This window comes from Cebidichthys violaceus, unplaced genomic scaffold, assembly GCF_023349555.1.
Source record: "Cebidichthys violaceus isolate CVI_PGR_0920_01 unplaced genomic scaffold, fCebVio1.0.p SCAF_34, whole genome shotgun sequence".
In the NCBI taxonomy this organism is placed as follows: Eukaryota; Metazoa; Chordata; class Actinopteri; order Perciformes; family Stichaeidae; genus Cebidichthys; species Cebidichthys violaceus.
Window position 1 is genome coordinate 2,706,646 of NW_027176528.1, and position 16,187 is coordinate 2,722,832.

Below are 16,187 nucleotides of genomic sequence, written 5' to 3' on the forward strand. Positions count from 1 at the left end.
ATGAGCAGCAGGCCTCAGTATGAATACAAAATGGAGTGAGGATTAAGAGTGATCCACTCCACACTGTGACTGTCTCACCCCTGCTTCTCTGTAAGCCTATTAGACCACAAGAGAAAATCAAATATGTTGCAGAAAATGTTTGAGGAGGAGGACTGACTAAAACAGACTGAAACGCTGCAGTAGCTTTAAAAAACCCATACAAAATACACAAATGACATAGTTTTTTTAAACTGCCAACTTAATCCACCATCTTGCAATTCATTTTAATATATGACCCTTATTTATGATGTACAATTGTTTGCGACTTCTGCAGACATGACTTCGTTTTTGGGGAACGTAAACTCTAATCACGTGATTCAGCTTCGCGTAACGTCCTCATGGCTTTAGACGCTGATTGGTGTTCATTTATCTTCGACAGCCGGAAGTAGTCTCAGACGGTCATGTATGTGGGTACCAGCACACAGATGGGTAAAAGGAAACAAAAGAGCAGATAAATTAGCAAAACAAGCTTTAGAAAGTCAGCACAATACAGACATTTTAGTCAGCAAAGCAGAAGCTAAATCAATAATCAAAAGAAACGGCAGCATAGTTGGGACGTAGGAGAAACAGGAAGACATCCTTATGCTCTTCAGAAAGAAGTTGGCAAAGGGAGGACATCCAGAAGAAGCACCACAGAAGAAAACATACTAACCAGACTGAGGATTGGACAAGGCTGAACAAAACAATGCAACTAATAAATAAACATCCAACAGGACTATGTGAGCACTGCCAAATACCAGAATCTGTAGACCATGTCATTTGTCATTACCAGAAATTCACACTCGAACGAGACAGATTGAAGAGTTGGGAGTTGAGGAACTAAATCTAGAAGATGCATAGAAGATGCATTAAACTTTGGGGCAGGAAATGTACTACAATACGTGAAAGAAACAGGATTAAGTAAAATAATTTAAGTCACCGAAATGATATAACTCCTTTTTTGTTTTGTTTTGTTTTGTTTGTTTTATTTTACTTGTTTTCTTTTATTTATTTTTTTGTAAGGGGATAGATACTCTGGTTTACACTCCAATACAGTAGGTGGCGGAAATGTACCTTTCACTGGATGCCATCCGCCATAAAACTTAAAAGAAGAAGACGAAGAAGAAGAAGTCTCAGACGGTAGAGAAGGCTACATCATTTTTGCGTATTGCAGACTAGTGCTATACGCTGAGCTATTTTAAATGTCATGTCTAACTTTAATTGTATTGGAACGTCTCTGTTAACATAAGGTAAGATGTGTCCTCGACCTCAGCCAGTGTGCTACGACGGGGAACTTCCAACATGCATTTTAGCTAACATTAGATACATCAGGTTAGCCAACTGACGACAAGCTAACTAACTTAGCAAACCAGCTGCCATAACAACTAACGTTATTTGTTCGTTATTATTTTTAACACTTATTACCTTTCACTGTCTCGTTTGAACGTATTCATCTGTAGCATGTAGCGTTAGCAAGTGAAAGACGGGCAAATGTTGTTGATGCTGCTGAATGAATAGCGTTCAGCGAGTTAGCTTATATGCTATATCAACCCGATAGTTAACGCTAAGTTATTAACGTTATTCGAAAATAAAGTCAAAAGTTCTGCCTCAGATACGCACACACAGTCACATGAGGTGAACTATCCCCAGTCTGTGCCTCTTATGCACTGCTCAGGCTGGGGTTAAAGGTGAACAGCTAACGTTAGCTATCTAACGCTAGCTCATCATTCATTTAAAAGTACAAACTGTCTGTTGATGGAAAAGTGATACAGCGTGGTAGCATTAGTATCAATCACAACCACAATACTAACCACTTAACAGTATTTCTAGACTTAATACATTAATACGATGCATAAGGCCAGCATAGAAATGACATGTTACGTCTCTGATGACATTGAAGAAGTAGAGAAAAATCCTGGAGCTTCTCCAAATACGGTGTATTACGGAATACCGTCAAGGACAATGTGACAGTAGGCTTCAGAATCGCAATCAAATGTCTAGGCTGAGTGTTGTACTTAAAGAGTAACTTGCAGTGAATCAGTGAGTAGGACAATGATCTAGAGATACTAGATTTTCATAAAAATATACATAGGTATACTCTACAGTGACTTGTAATGACAAATGTATTTCCGCATCAAAATACACAAAGTGGAGGTGATGTCAGATGAGGGAGAGCATCCAGTTTAATAATGATAATAATTACAAATCACAATGCTACTATTGACACTGAAGACGTTATAAATGTATATTATTTACATATGACGGACCACAGTTTGACCCGTTTGATTTCTAAGAGACCCGCAGCACACAAGATTTAGGAGAAATAACGGATATTAGCAGAAATTGAGTTGTTGTGTGTTAATCCAATTTAAAAGCAGTCTCTGTGAGTATAAACTAAAGCTTTGTTTATACCAAAGACTGGAAATAAGAAGTAGACATAGTCGTCGTGACGTCACCCATTGGTTGTGGACTGCCGCTTTGAAGCCTCCAGTTTGTCATTTTGTCCATCGACGTCATTGAGAGAGAATGCAAGTTTAAGACAAACAAAATGACCGGTGAAGAATCAAGAGGACAAACAAGTGTAACTGGCAAAACGCCATAAACCAACCTCCACAATGAAGAGGAGGAATTGTCATCAACCGAAAACTCAGATTTCATGTATTACTTTATCAACTTTCAACGTTGGTTTATGGTGTTTAGACGGTTACACTCATTGTCTTGTTGCTTCTTCACAGTACATTTTGTTTACATCCTCTGGCGAAGTGCAACAAATGATGCCAAGCGTGACTATAAACAAAGCTATCAGAGCTCCTTAGAATGACTGTCACAAATAGTTCACTGATTAAAGCACTTTTAGCATGTCTTTTGCAAAGACTTCTAAGTCATTTTACAATACGAATACTTTTTTAAAAACTTTATTTTAATACAGGAGGTCTTAAAATCTACATTTGAGTATACATTTTTGTCTTTAAGCATTTTACACTCGTCTTCGTGCTTCTTCACAGTACACTTTGTTTTTACGCTCTCTGGTGTTTCAGAAATACTGCAACGAACAGTGCCTTGAGCAAAAAAGCATTTGTGCATGCTCGGCTCACGCAATCTGCAGAGGTATAAGCAAAGCTTTAAATCAGGCCTTGAATGATAGATGTCATGTGTACAGAATGAACAACATAATGGAATACACCGTATCTATATCAAAGTGCATAGGAGAGCAAACATTATTGTGATAAATATATTGTATGAATAATGTAATATGATATGTAGGCTAATATACAGTTAGTACAGTAGCGGTTAACCCTTCTGTATTTTCCTGACCTAGGCTTACGAATGTCCCGAACACTGACAGCCATGAGCGACAGCGCAGTCACCAGGGGCCAGCAGCAGATGTCAGGGCCTCCCCGGGGCCCCTATATCTCAGTCATCACCAACAGGTTAGTGCTGCATCTTCTCAACCAAAGCTCACCTTAAGAAGAACAACATAATGACTAAAGACAGGGATGTATACTTTTTGAAACCCATAAGCTCCACAATACCTTTTATGAAACATAGCTATGGGAGCACATGTTGGAGTCTGCAGGGCAAAGGTTGCAGTACACTGTATTAATGTACTTTGAGGCCTTGCGTTCCTCTTATGTTTTGTCAGTTTGCACTATAAAGCATTTCCCTAGTCTCCTGACTCCCTTTGCTCTGCATTGTAGGACCACCAACCTAGTAATCCGAGGGGCCATGTTGTTCTCTGTGGGCGTCTTCCTGGCTCTGGTGCTGAACTTACTTCAGGTGCAGAGGAACGTCACCCTCTTTCCCCCTGATGTCATCAGCAGCATCTTCTCCTCGGCCTGGTGGGTACCGCCCTGCTGTGGCACAGCTTCAGGTATGTGAAAGAAGTCCTGTCTGGTTTATTTTCATCTTTAGGAAAGGAGAGAAGGGATTAAAAAGGGGGGAAGTTCTGGTGGTTCTCAGCTGAAATGGTCTGAGAGGTGGTGTAGTGTTCTGGCAAGTCTTGTCATACAGCACAAGTACTTAATAGCTCTCATTACGGCACAGAGATGGTCACATCAAAATCCAGCTGGGTTGTGAGCATAGACTATAAGAAGTGGACATAGTCACCGTGGCGTCGGTTCTGCATTTTGGCCGTCACCGTCTGAGTTTTTTGCAACCAAAAGTGACACAAGAGGGTTGAGCAAGTACAACCGGACAATTTTAAGACATTTTTAGTCGATTGAGTCTATTTTGGGACACCTGTGACTCAGTGGTAGAGCAGGGTCATCCTTCAATCAGAGGATCGGCGGTTCGATCCCCGGCGCCGCTAGTTCATGTTGATGTGTCCTTTTGGCAAGACACCAAATTGCTCCCGTCTGCCTGCGGTGTAGGTGTGAATGTTAGATAGTTCTGATGGGCAGGTGGCACCTTTCATGGTAGCCCTGTCATCAGTATATGAATGGGTGAATGATGACATGTAGTGTTAAAGAGCTTTGAGTGTCAGAAGACTAGAAAAGAACTCTACAAGTACAGTCCATTTACACTGACGTTGTAATACACCATGTGGCACCAAGTGGTTTAAGGCACACTACCAGGCATTTATACTACAGTCAACATACATTTCAGTGGCCTAAAGACATGATTGAAGGGCCCAATCCCAAAGTCCACACTCACACTCATGACTTGGAGACACTTTCCCACAAAGCTTGCGAGGGCTTCGGCCTGTCAAATCATCAAGTGCTTGAGAGCTTTCTCGCAGACATTTTGAGCCTTTTATGAACATAAGTTCACATTTCTGCAGACTGCCTTAGGGAATTACCCATAATTCATAGCTTTGTGACGTTAAACACAGGTGAACGAAAAATAAATAGCCTTTGAAATAGGTAAACAAAGACGGCGCAAAAGTAGGTATTCAGCCTGGCATATTCAATTTACACAGAAACGTTAACATGAAGGATTTAAGATGGGACATAAAGAAACATAAAATCTGAGTAATGCAACCATGGGCTATTTTACACACCTCGTTTATTGATCAACCATTTCTTTTCATTTTGCTTGGTGATGCCATTTTGACATAAAACAAGAAAATTGATTATTTGACAATTACCTCTCGTCATGTAAGGCAAGAGTCTGGTAGACGTTCAAATCAGGCAGTAAAGAATTTAAAATACAACCCCACAATTTAACATATGTAGCGTCTTCACGGCAACGTGATATGTTGCAGAAAAGTGCTGTCCCATTTCTATTTGTACCGTTTCAAGCCCTTGCAGCCTCTCACACTCAGCCATTGACCAGGTGATGTTATTTAAGTCCTTGAGGGTTCAGGGCTTTAGAGCCAGATAATAGTGCTTTCTTTTATATTTCATAGATAAGGAATCAACTGTGAATTGTTTCTCAATCAAATCATGATACCGAGAATCAAAAACATCCTGACAAATAGATACTCACCCCATATACAGTATGTATATATTTGGGGGTGTAACGGTTCACAAAATTCTCGCTTCGGTTCAATACGATATAGTGGTGGTACGTTTTGATACGTTTTCAATACAGCAAAAAAGCAGAAATGCCAAAGCTGGTGAGACTCTCAGGGGTCTGTAGCTTTGTGTAATCCGTGATGTCCGGCCGTCTGTTGTCAGAGCAACAGCGGGAGCTTCGGACATTTGATTCTGTGTTTGGGCTTTTGTTTTCTTTTACAAAGAAGGAATTATGGTCTGGAGAAATGGGCTCTTGATGAGTAGTGTCACGGGGCTCAATAGCATTAAGCATGTTACTACAACCTGGTTTTCCACTCCAGAGTAGGTCTCATATCCGCGGCTATAAATATATAACTGTAGCCCTGTTTGAATAGGTAGGGAGTATCTACCTAAACGCTGCGGGGAGAGTTTGTAGCGTGTGTGCTGCTGTTGGTTTTCCTGCTAAGCTAGTTTAGCATAGCATGCCTCTCCCAGAACACACGTCCCTCACCAGAGTAGAATGTTTTTCCGTGGTGGGCGTGTCAGACAGCACGTTGTCTGTTACATGGTGGGCGTGTCAGACAGCACGTTGTCTGTTACGTGGTGGGCGTGTCAGACAGCACGTTGTCTGTTACGTGGTGGAGTGTCAGACGGCACGTTGTCTGTTACGTTGAGTGGGTTGCCATGTTGAGCGCAGTGGCTCCACCGAGAGAACATTATATTTCCCACAATTTAAGCTTCTGCATTTTCCAAATGCAATAGTATTATTCAATCGTATTGTTCGCAATGCGTATCGAACGTTTCAATACGTGTATTATTACACCCCAATGCTGTTTGTATATATACAGTCAGGGCCATAAGTATTTGGACTGTGACACAATGTTTCTAATTTTACCTCTTTACAGAACTTCAATGGATTTGAAATGAAGCAGTCAATATTTGGTTGAAGTGTAGACTTATAGCTTTAATTCAATGGATAAAACAAAAATATTACATGAACTGTTTAGGAATTATGGCCATTTTATACACTCCCTCACATTTTCAGAGGCTCAAAAGTAATTGGACAATTTTCTGACAAACGGTTTCATGGCCAGATGTGGCCTGTTCTGTCACTATTTCATGACAAATTATGCAGATAATAGGATTCAAAATGTTAAATTAGCATTTGGTAGCTGGTCCATGGAACTCTCAGCATGAGGACCAAAGAGGTGTCAATGCAAGTGAAGGAGGCAATTATTAGGCTGAAAACACACCTATCAGTCAGATAGCAGAAACATTAGGATTGGCCAAATCAACAGTTTAGTACATTCTTAAAAAGAAGGAAGGAAGGCACTGGCAAGCTGACACCGACACAATCACTTAAAGGAATCATGGTTTTCATGTATTTCTTTTAGGGCTGGGCAAGTTAATGCGTTATTAATTAATTAACGGCGACAATTATTTTATTAACGCAGTTTTGTTTTTTTTATGATCCAAAACAAACCACATCACCTGTCTAACATAGTGGAAGCAGTGCTATGGATGGGCATGTATGGCTGCCAATGGAACATGGTCACTGGTGTTTATTAGTGATGTCACAGCTGATAGAAGTAGCAGGATGAGTTTTACGGTGTGTAGGGCTAAACTATACCTAATGCTAAAAAACTGATTGGATGGCGCTCACAGTGCAGATGAATTATGACCCAAAATATAATGTGAACACAACCCAAGAGCTTCTCAAGGCAAAAAAATGCAATAATCTTCAATTGGCGAAGTCAGTCACTGTGGAAGCCCGTTTCTGCCAGCAAAAAGAAAAAAAAGCCCACAAAAAAAATGCACCAACACTTTTGGTGCATCCATCTGTAACCATAACACTGACCAGATATTTCCAGTACTCATAAAATTATGATATACTTTTAACACAACAGTCATAGAAGCAGCTGTTTTTTGTTTTTTTTTGTAACCTTTTTTTGTTGGCGGAAATGGGCTTCCATAGTCACCTGATCTCAACCCCAGTGAGTATGCTTTTCACTTACTTAAGATAAAACTGAAGGCAGAAAGACCCACAAACAGGCAGCAGCTGAAGGAGGCTGCAGTAAAATGTCTGGCAAAGCATATCAAGGGAGGAAACTCAGCGTTTGGTGATCACTATGGGTGATAGACTTCAGGCAATCATTGACTGCAAAGGATTTTTCTCTAAGTATTCAAAATAATGATTATATTCACAATTATGTTTGTTTGTCCAATTACTTTTGAGCCTCTGAAAATGTGGAGGGCTGTGTAAAAATGGCCATAATTCCTAAACGGTTCATGTAATATTTGTGTTTTATCCATTGAATTAAAGCTGAAAATCTACACTTCAACCACATATTGACTGCTTCATTTCAAATCCATTAGAGTCGTGTAAGAGGCAAAATTAGAAAAATTGTGTCACAGATACACCAAATACTTATGGCCCTGACTGTATCTCATTAGTGTAACCATAACTTACACTACAAAATAAACTACAATTCTAATCCTTATTGTTTGACAAGACACTAACACTGCAGTGTTGTATTGACTAACTTAACCTGTAACTTAATTATGTACACGCCTCGATTCATTTAATTAAATTAGATATTTTTATTTTAACTGAGCTGGACAATTATTTAGTTTCATAAGAGTATACACAATTGGGAAACCACAGCTCAAGGCAATTTAAAAAGTGTAATTGCACACAGCCTTACATATTAATGCACAATATGACCACCAGGCTCGACTAGCTGTTATTAAAATGTTGTCTTTTGGGTGGAGATGCTGTGCAGTGCTGCCTGTTCCCATGAGGCTCAGCACAAAGCACAACTGCCCGAGGCTCTCTTCCTCCCCAGACACACTACACCTTCTGTTGCTAACGCACTAGGCTTCGTCCCCAAGGGAAGGACTGCTGCATTTTGTTGGCAGTGCAAAAACAAAGTAGTTTAGAAGCCACATTAGCGAGTCAAAGGTTATTAGGATGTGAGCTGTAATGCAAATCACAGCAGTTTATTATTATTTTTCAAAATATCAATTGTAAATCTTTTTTGCTAGCTTTGGACAAGGAAATTACACATTACAAATACAGTTGAATTCGATTCGATTCCCGCTAGTCGCTTGTGGATATGTCCTTGAGTTAAATATTTAACCCCACTTAACCTCCTGTAGCTGTGATAGGGGTGTGTGAATGAGTGAGGCCACATCCACACTACTCCGTTTCCATTTGAAAACATGTGTTTTGCTACGTTTACATTACGCCGGCGTTTCGTGAATATTCAAGTGATATTCATTTTCAGGCGTTTCAGTCTGGACGGAAATCATTTAGAAAACGATGCTGAAACGCCGTGTGGACGGAGATCGTTTTTGTTTTAAAACAGTATTAGTGTGGATGTAGCCTTAGTCTGATAGGCAGGTGGCACTTAGCCCCTGTCATCAGTGTATGAATGGGTGAATGATGACGACAAGTAGTGTGGAAGAGCTTTGCGTGGTCAGAAGACTAGAAAAGAGCTATACAAGTACAGTCCATTTTCCAGGCTCCTTTTCTTCTGTTTTAATTTTTCTGATTTCTGTGTTTTACAATTGAAGCACATTTTGTCATCAGAAAGTGTCTCATTATGTGATAGATGCGTAAAATGTCAACAGTTCATGAGAAAATGTAATGAATTTGATGTAATTGTTTTTAATCAAATAAAACAAAACATTCCATCCTTTTGTAAAATGAAGTGCTGTAAAATGTAGCAGTAAATTGGATGACTTACCTCTCCCCCAAGATTCTCCCCAGCATGTGCCGCTCTCATTGGCACATTAGCATTGTTTTTTTCCTGTTCATTCGGCTTTGTGAAAAAAATGCTTATCGTGGCTGATTGACTAATTGTCAAAGATAAGTTGTCCACATCAGATCATACTGTACTTAACAGCTGCAACAAAGTGTTCCCATCGAAACGACCATTTGACGGTAATTTGATTTGAATATTTGCTGTCGATTACTATCAAAGCGCCGGAGCCCAGAACATGGTATTTGGGACAGACCCACACCAGACATGTTGACTGTGCCACCACAAGCTGGTTGTGTTGCCTCTTGATTTTCTGCTCTATGTTTACTCTGTCTCCATTTTCCCCTTGCAGCAATGATCGGGCTGCTGTACCCCTGCATCGACAGCCGTCTGGGGGAGCCACACAAGTTCAAGCGGGAATGGTCCAGTGTGATGCGCTGCGTGGCTGTGTTTGTGGGCATCAACCACGCCAGTGCTGTATCCTTAACGTGTTGGGGCTTTGTGCATCTGTTGTTCTTTAATACTTCTATATGATGGGAAAAACAATTAGTGGGTTGCAGTGGTTTGTGTGCACTGCCGTACATCACTGTTTAAGTAGAGGAATGCAGTGCTTTTATTATTACTGGTATAACACTAACTGGACATGTACCTCCACTGCACTGTTACACAGCTATGTAAACTAGTTTGGAGCTACCTGGTCCTTGACCCTACCTCTGTCAGAAAGTGGACTTTGCCAATAACGTCCAGCTGTCTCTGACTCTGGCAGCGCTCTCCATTGGTCTGTGGTGGACTTTTGACCGCTCTCGCAGCGGCTTTGGCTTGGGGGTCAGCATCGCCATGCTGGCGACGCTAGCCACCCAACTCCTGGTTTATAATGGAGTCTTTCAGTAAGTTAACATTTAAAAAGCTTTATTGGCATGACCATACTGAAACACAGTATTGCCAAATATGTATATATTTTTCCTGTTTCTATGGCCAGGCTGTGAGCACTCAGGCTGTACTTTGTTAAAATGTTTCTGATTTGGTGTGGAAGCAAACGAATGAAAACAGTGAAACATGTACAGAACGGAAGAAGAGCATACAGGCGATATGAGAAAAAAAGAACGAAATAGCAAACAGTTATTTTATGTGTATCAAGGACTTTTTTGCAAGATTGTAATAGTTACACTACGCTTTGTCCATAAATGTTCTATGGCAGCACAGTCTTCAGCCAGCAGCTATGGTTACCTTTACTGTATGTGGCTAAATCCTCCACCAGCAATGCCGGCGCAATTTCTTGTCTTATTGTATTTCTGAATTTGTCTTGTAATTTGCTTTTGACAGCTTTCTTCTGTCTTGGATATCTTTGCTGTATTTGACCTTTTATTAAGCAGTCAGTCTGACCAAGATAACCACAGCAAAACAGATGAAAGTTAAGGTTTGGCATGCATTGTTGCAAGAATTAAGAGCTGCTGCTGCTTCTTCTCTACACAGGTATACTTCACCAGACTTCCTGTATATTCGCTCCTGGTTACCTTGCATCTTCTTTGCAGGGGTGATAACTATGGGAAACATAGGACGGCAGCTAGCCTTGGTAAGAAATTGGAATCTTTTCAGAAATTCTGCTTTACTCTGTTGAATTAATACTGGATTCATGCTGGACTGTAAACCAAACAGATGAGTGTCAGATCAGGAGGCAACCTCACTAAAAGTGAAGCCAAAGCTTCATATGTTAAAGCTGCATTCTCTCTGCTGACCATCAGGGGGCGACTCCTCTGGTTGTATAGAAGTCTATGAGAATATGATTCTACTTCTCTTTTGATTTATTCCCTTAGTAAACATTGTAAACATGAGTTTATTCTCTCAATCTCTAGTTTCAAGTCTTCTTCAATACAGCATGATGTTCATTTAGTAAATCATGGTCCATTTAGAGTCAAATAGACCACAAAGCAGGGTATGCTTTAGGGGCGGGGCTTACAGTGATTGACAGGTCTCTACCAGAGCCGGATACGGCGTCTCTGTCACTCCTCCTCAGTCCAGACATGTCATTCTGTTTACTGTTTGCAAAAAACTAAGATGCAACAGGCAAAATGAGGCTGAACTTGCGGCTTCAAAACCACAGTCCATAAAACAAATGGTGGCGTCACGACGACGACGTCCACTTCTTGTATACAGTCTATGTGCCAGAGTTGCATCAGTGTCCTCCAAAGTTCTACACTCAAAGAACCTGGCCATGAGAGTGGTTCCGGCTGTTCGGTGTCTAATGGTATTTCCTGCTTGTGTGCGTTTTTTCAGTATGAATACAAATTCGTTCAGGAGAAGACGCATCAGGACTGAGGGATCTCACCAGGCCTCTGCTCAAAACAACGTTGTCTTTGCACCGACCTGAAACCAGAGAGAGGCAGAGAGCGTCTGCATGCAGCATAAACGAGGACTGGCTGGCCCTGGAGGAGCCAGTTAGGCATGTCAAACCTGAGCTCCTGATTGGCTGCCTCGTGCTTTCTGCTGGACAAGACAGTATTTTGGTTGGCAGATCCTGGGATGTTTGCTGGCTATATTGTTACCTGAGCTGAACAATGATAGCAGAGTTTCTTGTGTTTTTTTCCTCTTCGGTGCAGTTTATCTCTACTTACCTGGGAAGAGATTAGCAGCGAAGCATCTATCGTTCTTCAGATCAGCTGGAATGTTTGAAACCTTTGGCTTTGTTGTGCCAAACACAAAACGGGGGGGGGGGGGATCAGTTTTAAAGTCAGCTCTTATCTCCAGTTTTTCACATCCTTCACATATCAGTGGAGAACACACAGCCGAAAAAGATATCTAAATACCAAACAGTTTATTGTATATAATTAGCTTATATCTACATTTATTGTTTTCTTGATAAAGGAATGATGATGTGTACTGTACTGTCTGTGAGAACAAACCAGTGGGTATTTCTACCAGTCCCACATCTGCTCATCACTAACATGTATGAAATCATCTGATCCAAAGAATGAAAGAATACATGAAGGACTGTGCTTTCTTATTGAGTGTGCAAAGCTCTGAGGCTTTTGGTTGCAAGTGAGTGATACATTTGGACTAGACTAGATAGACTACATTGAAATGACCTAGGAAATTGGTTTGATCCATACATGAACACAGGGTTCACTTTAAAGCACATTAAGACATTTTCTGAAAGAATTCACCCATTGTGGGACCATTTCTATTTTTTTAAATCCTGGTGGGAAAAAAAATCTGCGAAAGCAGCATTCGCTTCTCCCAAAACCGCAGTAATTTTCCAGCTTACTGTCTTCATAGCGCTTGACTAAAACTTGTTGGTTATCTTTTTTTAACCATAGGTGTTGAATACCTAAAATATGTGCCCATTGATGGATATTGTAGGTCAGTAGGGAGAACTGGAAGCTGAAGCAAATACATTTTTTTGGATGTGTGTAAAGATAGATGATGCACTGTTAGCTTAATATTTACAGATATAACACACACATTGGCATAGAACTAACACGATAAAGTCATGAATAACTAATTGACCATTTGCATTATGTTTGCACTGTGTTATATAGGGTACTTATGGTGTTATCCCTAAGATATTCTGGACATGCTTTGAAGCACATTGGATCTACAGTAAGACATGTATTCCTTTGTTCTCATAATTCACTGTATGAGCGGTTTCTTCTGATTTTAACGCAGCTGCATTACTTGTAACTTTTCCACAAAGAAGATCTACACACAGTGTTAAAGTCTGTTTAAAATCTGAAGTTCTCTGTATGCAGTAGGTGTGAGGTGGGTGGACGGATTGAGAACCCTCCTGGTAGAAATTGATAAATAAAAGCAAATAAAACAGGCAGAATACTCTGCTTTTATTCCGTAATCTGTTTGAGGTATGATTGGATCGTTTAAGGGACATTTTTACAAGCATTTGTAATAAATCATAATGGGTAGAGTTACAGCATTTAAACTGAAACTGTTAAACAGTGTTTTTGTAATACTGTGATATACGTTAGGTAATGAGGGAAACATGGAGAAACCTTTATTATGCATTTTTAGAGGGTAGTGTTTTATATCACCACTGCAGCAACTTTTAAATAATGGAATTATACTTCTTGCAGCCAAACACAGATTCAGTAATCCACTCACTAAAGCAACCTCTGAAACCTGGACATGTGCAATCCGTTGGCGTATTAAAGACCATTTCCTTTTTTGGTAACTGCCTCTGATTTCTGTTTACTTGCCGCATGTCTCATCCAGATAGGAACACAAGCTGCTAAACTGTAGCGAAGTATGTTTCGTGGAATATTTTGCAAGATGAGTGATCTGCAGAGAAAATATACTGTAAGGGTTAAAAGCAATAAAGAGTTTCTTTTCTAAAGACCCTGTTTCTAACCTTTATATTTCCAGGAAGTCCTCAGTGAGATTAAACACGTTTGTCCTGCGGCCAAGATAGTAATAAAAGTTACAAACAACCCACATAAGCTATATTACAACTATAGATAACAAAATCAGAATTGAACACAAATCATGAATGAAATTTGATAATACAATCTGATAAAATATTGAACCTAGTATAAACTAACATGAGCTTCAATATACCCCAGACAAGAGAGAACTCAACGATTGGAACTTCTCACATTTTGTGATTTCAGATCTAAGTGCAGAACAATAAGCCTACAAATCTGGATGTTTTTTAATGCATTCTCCAAACAATATCTTGGCTAGATTAATAACTTGTCAATACAAATATCTCCTAACCTACTGTACTTGGAATGAAATCCCTTAGTTTGCTCTGTCGGGTCCTTGAAGGCAAAAGATGTACACGTTGATATTGAATTATTGTTTTCTAAATGTTTGTATAATTTGTGAAATAAATACTGTACAAGATATAAAATGGAGTTCCCTATTTGCTTGTTAAAGAGGAGAATACAGAAGCATGTCCTATGCAGAGTCATATGATAAATTAACAGCTCTGATTTCAAGGGTTGTAAGATATTTTTAGGGCTTAAAAATGGGGTTGACAGACCTTTGTTCATACTGCCTGTTCTCCAGCAATTGTAAGCCGATATGAAGTAAACCGGATTGGTTTAGAAGTGAAGTTTAAGAACAGTGATGTATGCCGGGATACATAATTAGTAAATATCTTCTAAGTTTACAATTATTCATACAGCGCATATCTATACATTACAACATATATCAATTCATCACAACTATTAATTGAAACAACTAAATACTTGAAAATGTATTTTTGTATTTTGTGTGGTATATTTCACAAAAGCCCTGTGTTGCATTAAAAGTCTGAAGCCTATTTAAAGCTGCAGCTAGTCAAGTGGAGATACTACATATCGCACAAATGCTCAAACACAAGCTGTAGTGCCTATGCAAAATTGCACACATCAACTGGTACAGTGTTCACTGCTAATGTGGATTAATGTGTCTTGTCTTGTACCGGCTACCACAGACACAGGCTCGTATAGACAAAAGTAATTAAGATGAATAATCAGGATTTAAAATCCCTTTGTTTGCATTATTGCTAAATTCCAGGATAAGGACACAGTTTCTCAGTTGTTTACATGAGTGTATGAGGCAATTTGCTGTGTGAATGTTATTGTTCAAGGCTAACTAGCTAGTAAAACAATAGGCGTGATGTGTCATAGCCGTAAGTGCTGCTCCGAAGAGCCAAACTCCCCACCGCTAATGAATTCATTAATCTCTCTATTTATTCCTGACAAGCAATTATCTCCTCTCACAGAATGAGGGTCAGGCGGCAAGGTTGAGAGCTCTCACATATATGCTGAGGAGGAAACATTAAGAGCCTATCACTGCTGTCCGTAAACCTATTCCTATCCAATCCCTTTTTGGGATAATTCAGGTGCTGAAATGTAGCCTTCATTCAAATGTAGACTTGCACTATTAACAGTAGCTGCCACGTCTTGTCTTGATCGGGGGCGTATGTCGTACGGTGCAGGACGAGGCAGCTGCCAACACTCACATTGGTCTTGCCATAGCAGTTACCACCCTACCTTACTTACATTAAAACTATTAAATAGTTTAGGGTCATTCTGCAACATAGGCACTATTGCATTAAAAGTCAATGGAAACAGGCCATTCATGCAGCAAAGAGTTGAAACATTGTCAACCCAGTTGTATCCCAGTTGTTTGTTTAATAAATATACAGATTTAGAGGACAAAGTTCAGTCATCTCACACACACACACACACACACACACACACACACACACACACACACACACACACACACACACACACACACACACAGACATGGTCAGTGGTGGACACAAAATGTCTCAGGTTCAGCAGAAATACGTTTAATCAAAGATCACATTGAGTTGAGGTCTGTGTGGATGGACGGGTCAAACACAGGACCTTCACCCAGGAGACGGGTTCCAAAATCCAAAAATCAATGTTGATCATTGGAAGACTTTTTCTGCGTAAAATTCAACCTGAACCATGATACAGTAGCAATGACCACATGCCTGATGGGATTCCATAATAAAACATAACATTACGGATGGGACCCATGTGTTCAGCAGCAACCCTATTCCTTGGAAAAACCCTTAGCAGTTTATCACCTGTGGATAAACACTGCAACTCATCAATGGACCTGTGAGCAATTTTAAAGGGAAGGTTTGTGTGTGCTTTGGTTTGGGCTGTTCTAAATCAATCAAAAGTACCGAGCAGCACTGATATATGGTCACATTTATGTTTTACCTCTGTCGTACTACTACAAGATGCCGAGTTGAGACTCGGGATCAGCTTCTTTCTCCAGGTCGTGTTTGTTGGCGTATCATGGTCCCCTCTTTTCTACTTGTCTCGAATCTTTCTCCTTTATGTCAATAACCTTAACATTAAGCTCTGACTGCTACCTCTTTACATTTTGAATCTTCAACCTTTACAAGTAATCTAAAACATTTACACAAATCCTCTCAGAATAGACGGCAGGTCTATTAGGGAGAATTTCCCCGACATCTCTGAATCGTTCACTC

The 16,187-nt window shown here is 40.0% G+C and overlaps 1 protein-coding gene across 1 annotated transcript; it reads left to right on the forward strand.

The window, feature by feature from the left end:
* Positions 1-1,115: 1,115 nt before the first annotated feature.
* On the forward strand, positions 1,116-13,397 carry insig2 (insulin induced gene 2). Its single transcript, XM_068725208.1, has 7 exons — positions 1,116-1,268; positions 3,338-3,449; positions 3,717-3,889; positions 9,570-9,694; positions 9,938-10,104; positions 10,691-10,790; positions 11,492-13,397. Exons 2-7 carry the CDS (start codon positions 3,346-3,348, stop codon positions 11,531-11,533), a joined length of 711 nt encoding a protein of 236 aa, XP_068581309.1. The 5' UTR covers positions 1,116-1,268; positions 3,338-3,345; the 3' UTR covers positions 11,534-13,397.
* The last annotated feature ends 2,790 nt before the right edge of the window (positions 13,398-16,187 follow it).

Coding starts and splice junctions, on each gene's coding strand:
- insig2 (XM_068725208.1), top strand. CDS start 3,346: ATGTCCCGAACACTGACAGCCATGAGCGACAGCGCAGTCACCAGGGGC. Junction 3,890..9,569: donor CTGCTGTGGCACAGCTTCAG/GTATGTGAAAGA, acceptor TTCCCCTTGCAG/CAATGATCGGGCTGCTGTAC. Junction 9,695..9,937: donor GCATCAACCACGCCAGTGCT/GTATCCTTAACG, acceptor TACCTCTGTCAG/AAAGTGGACTTTGCCAATAA.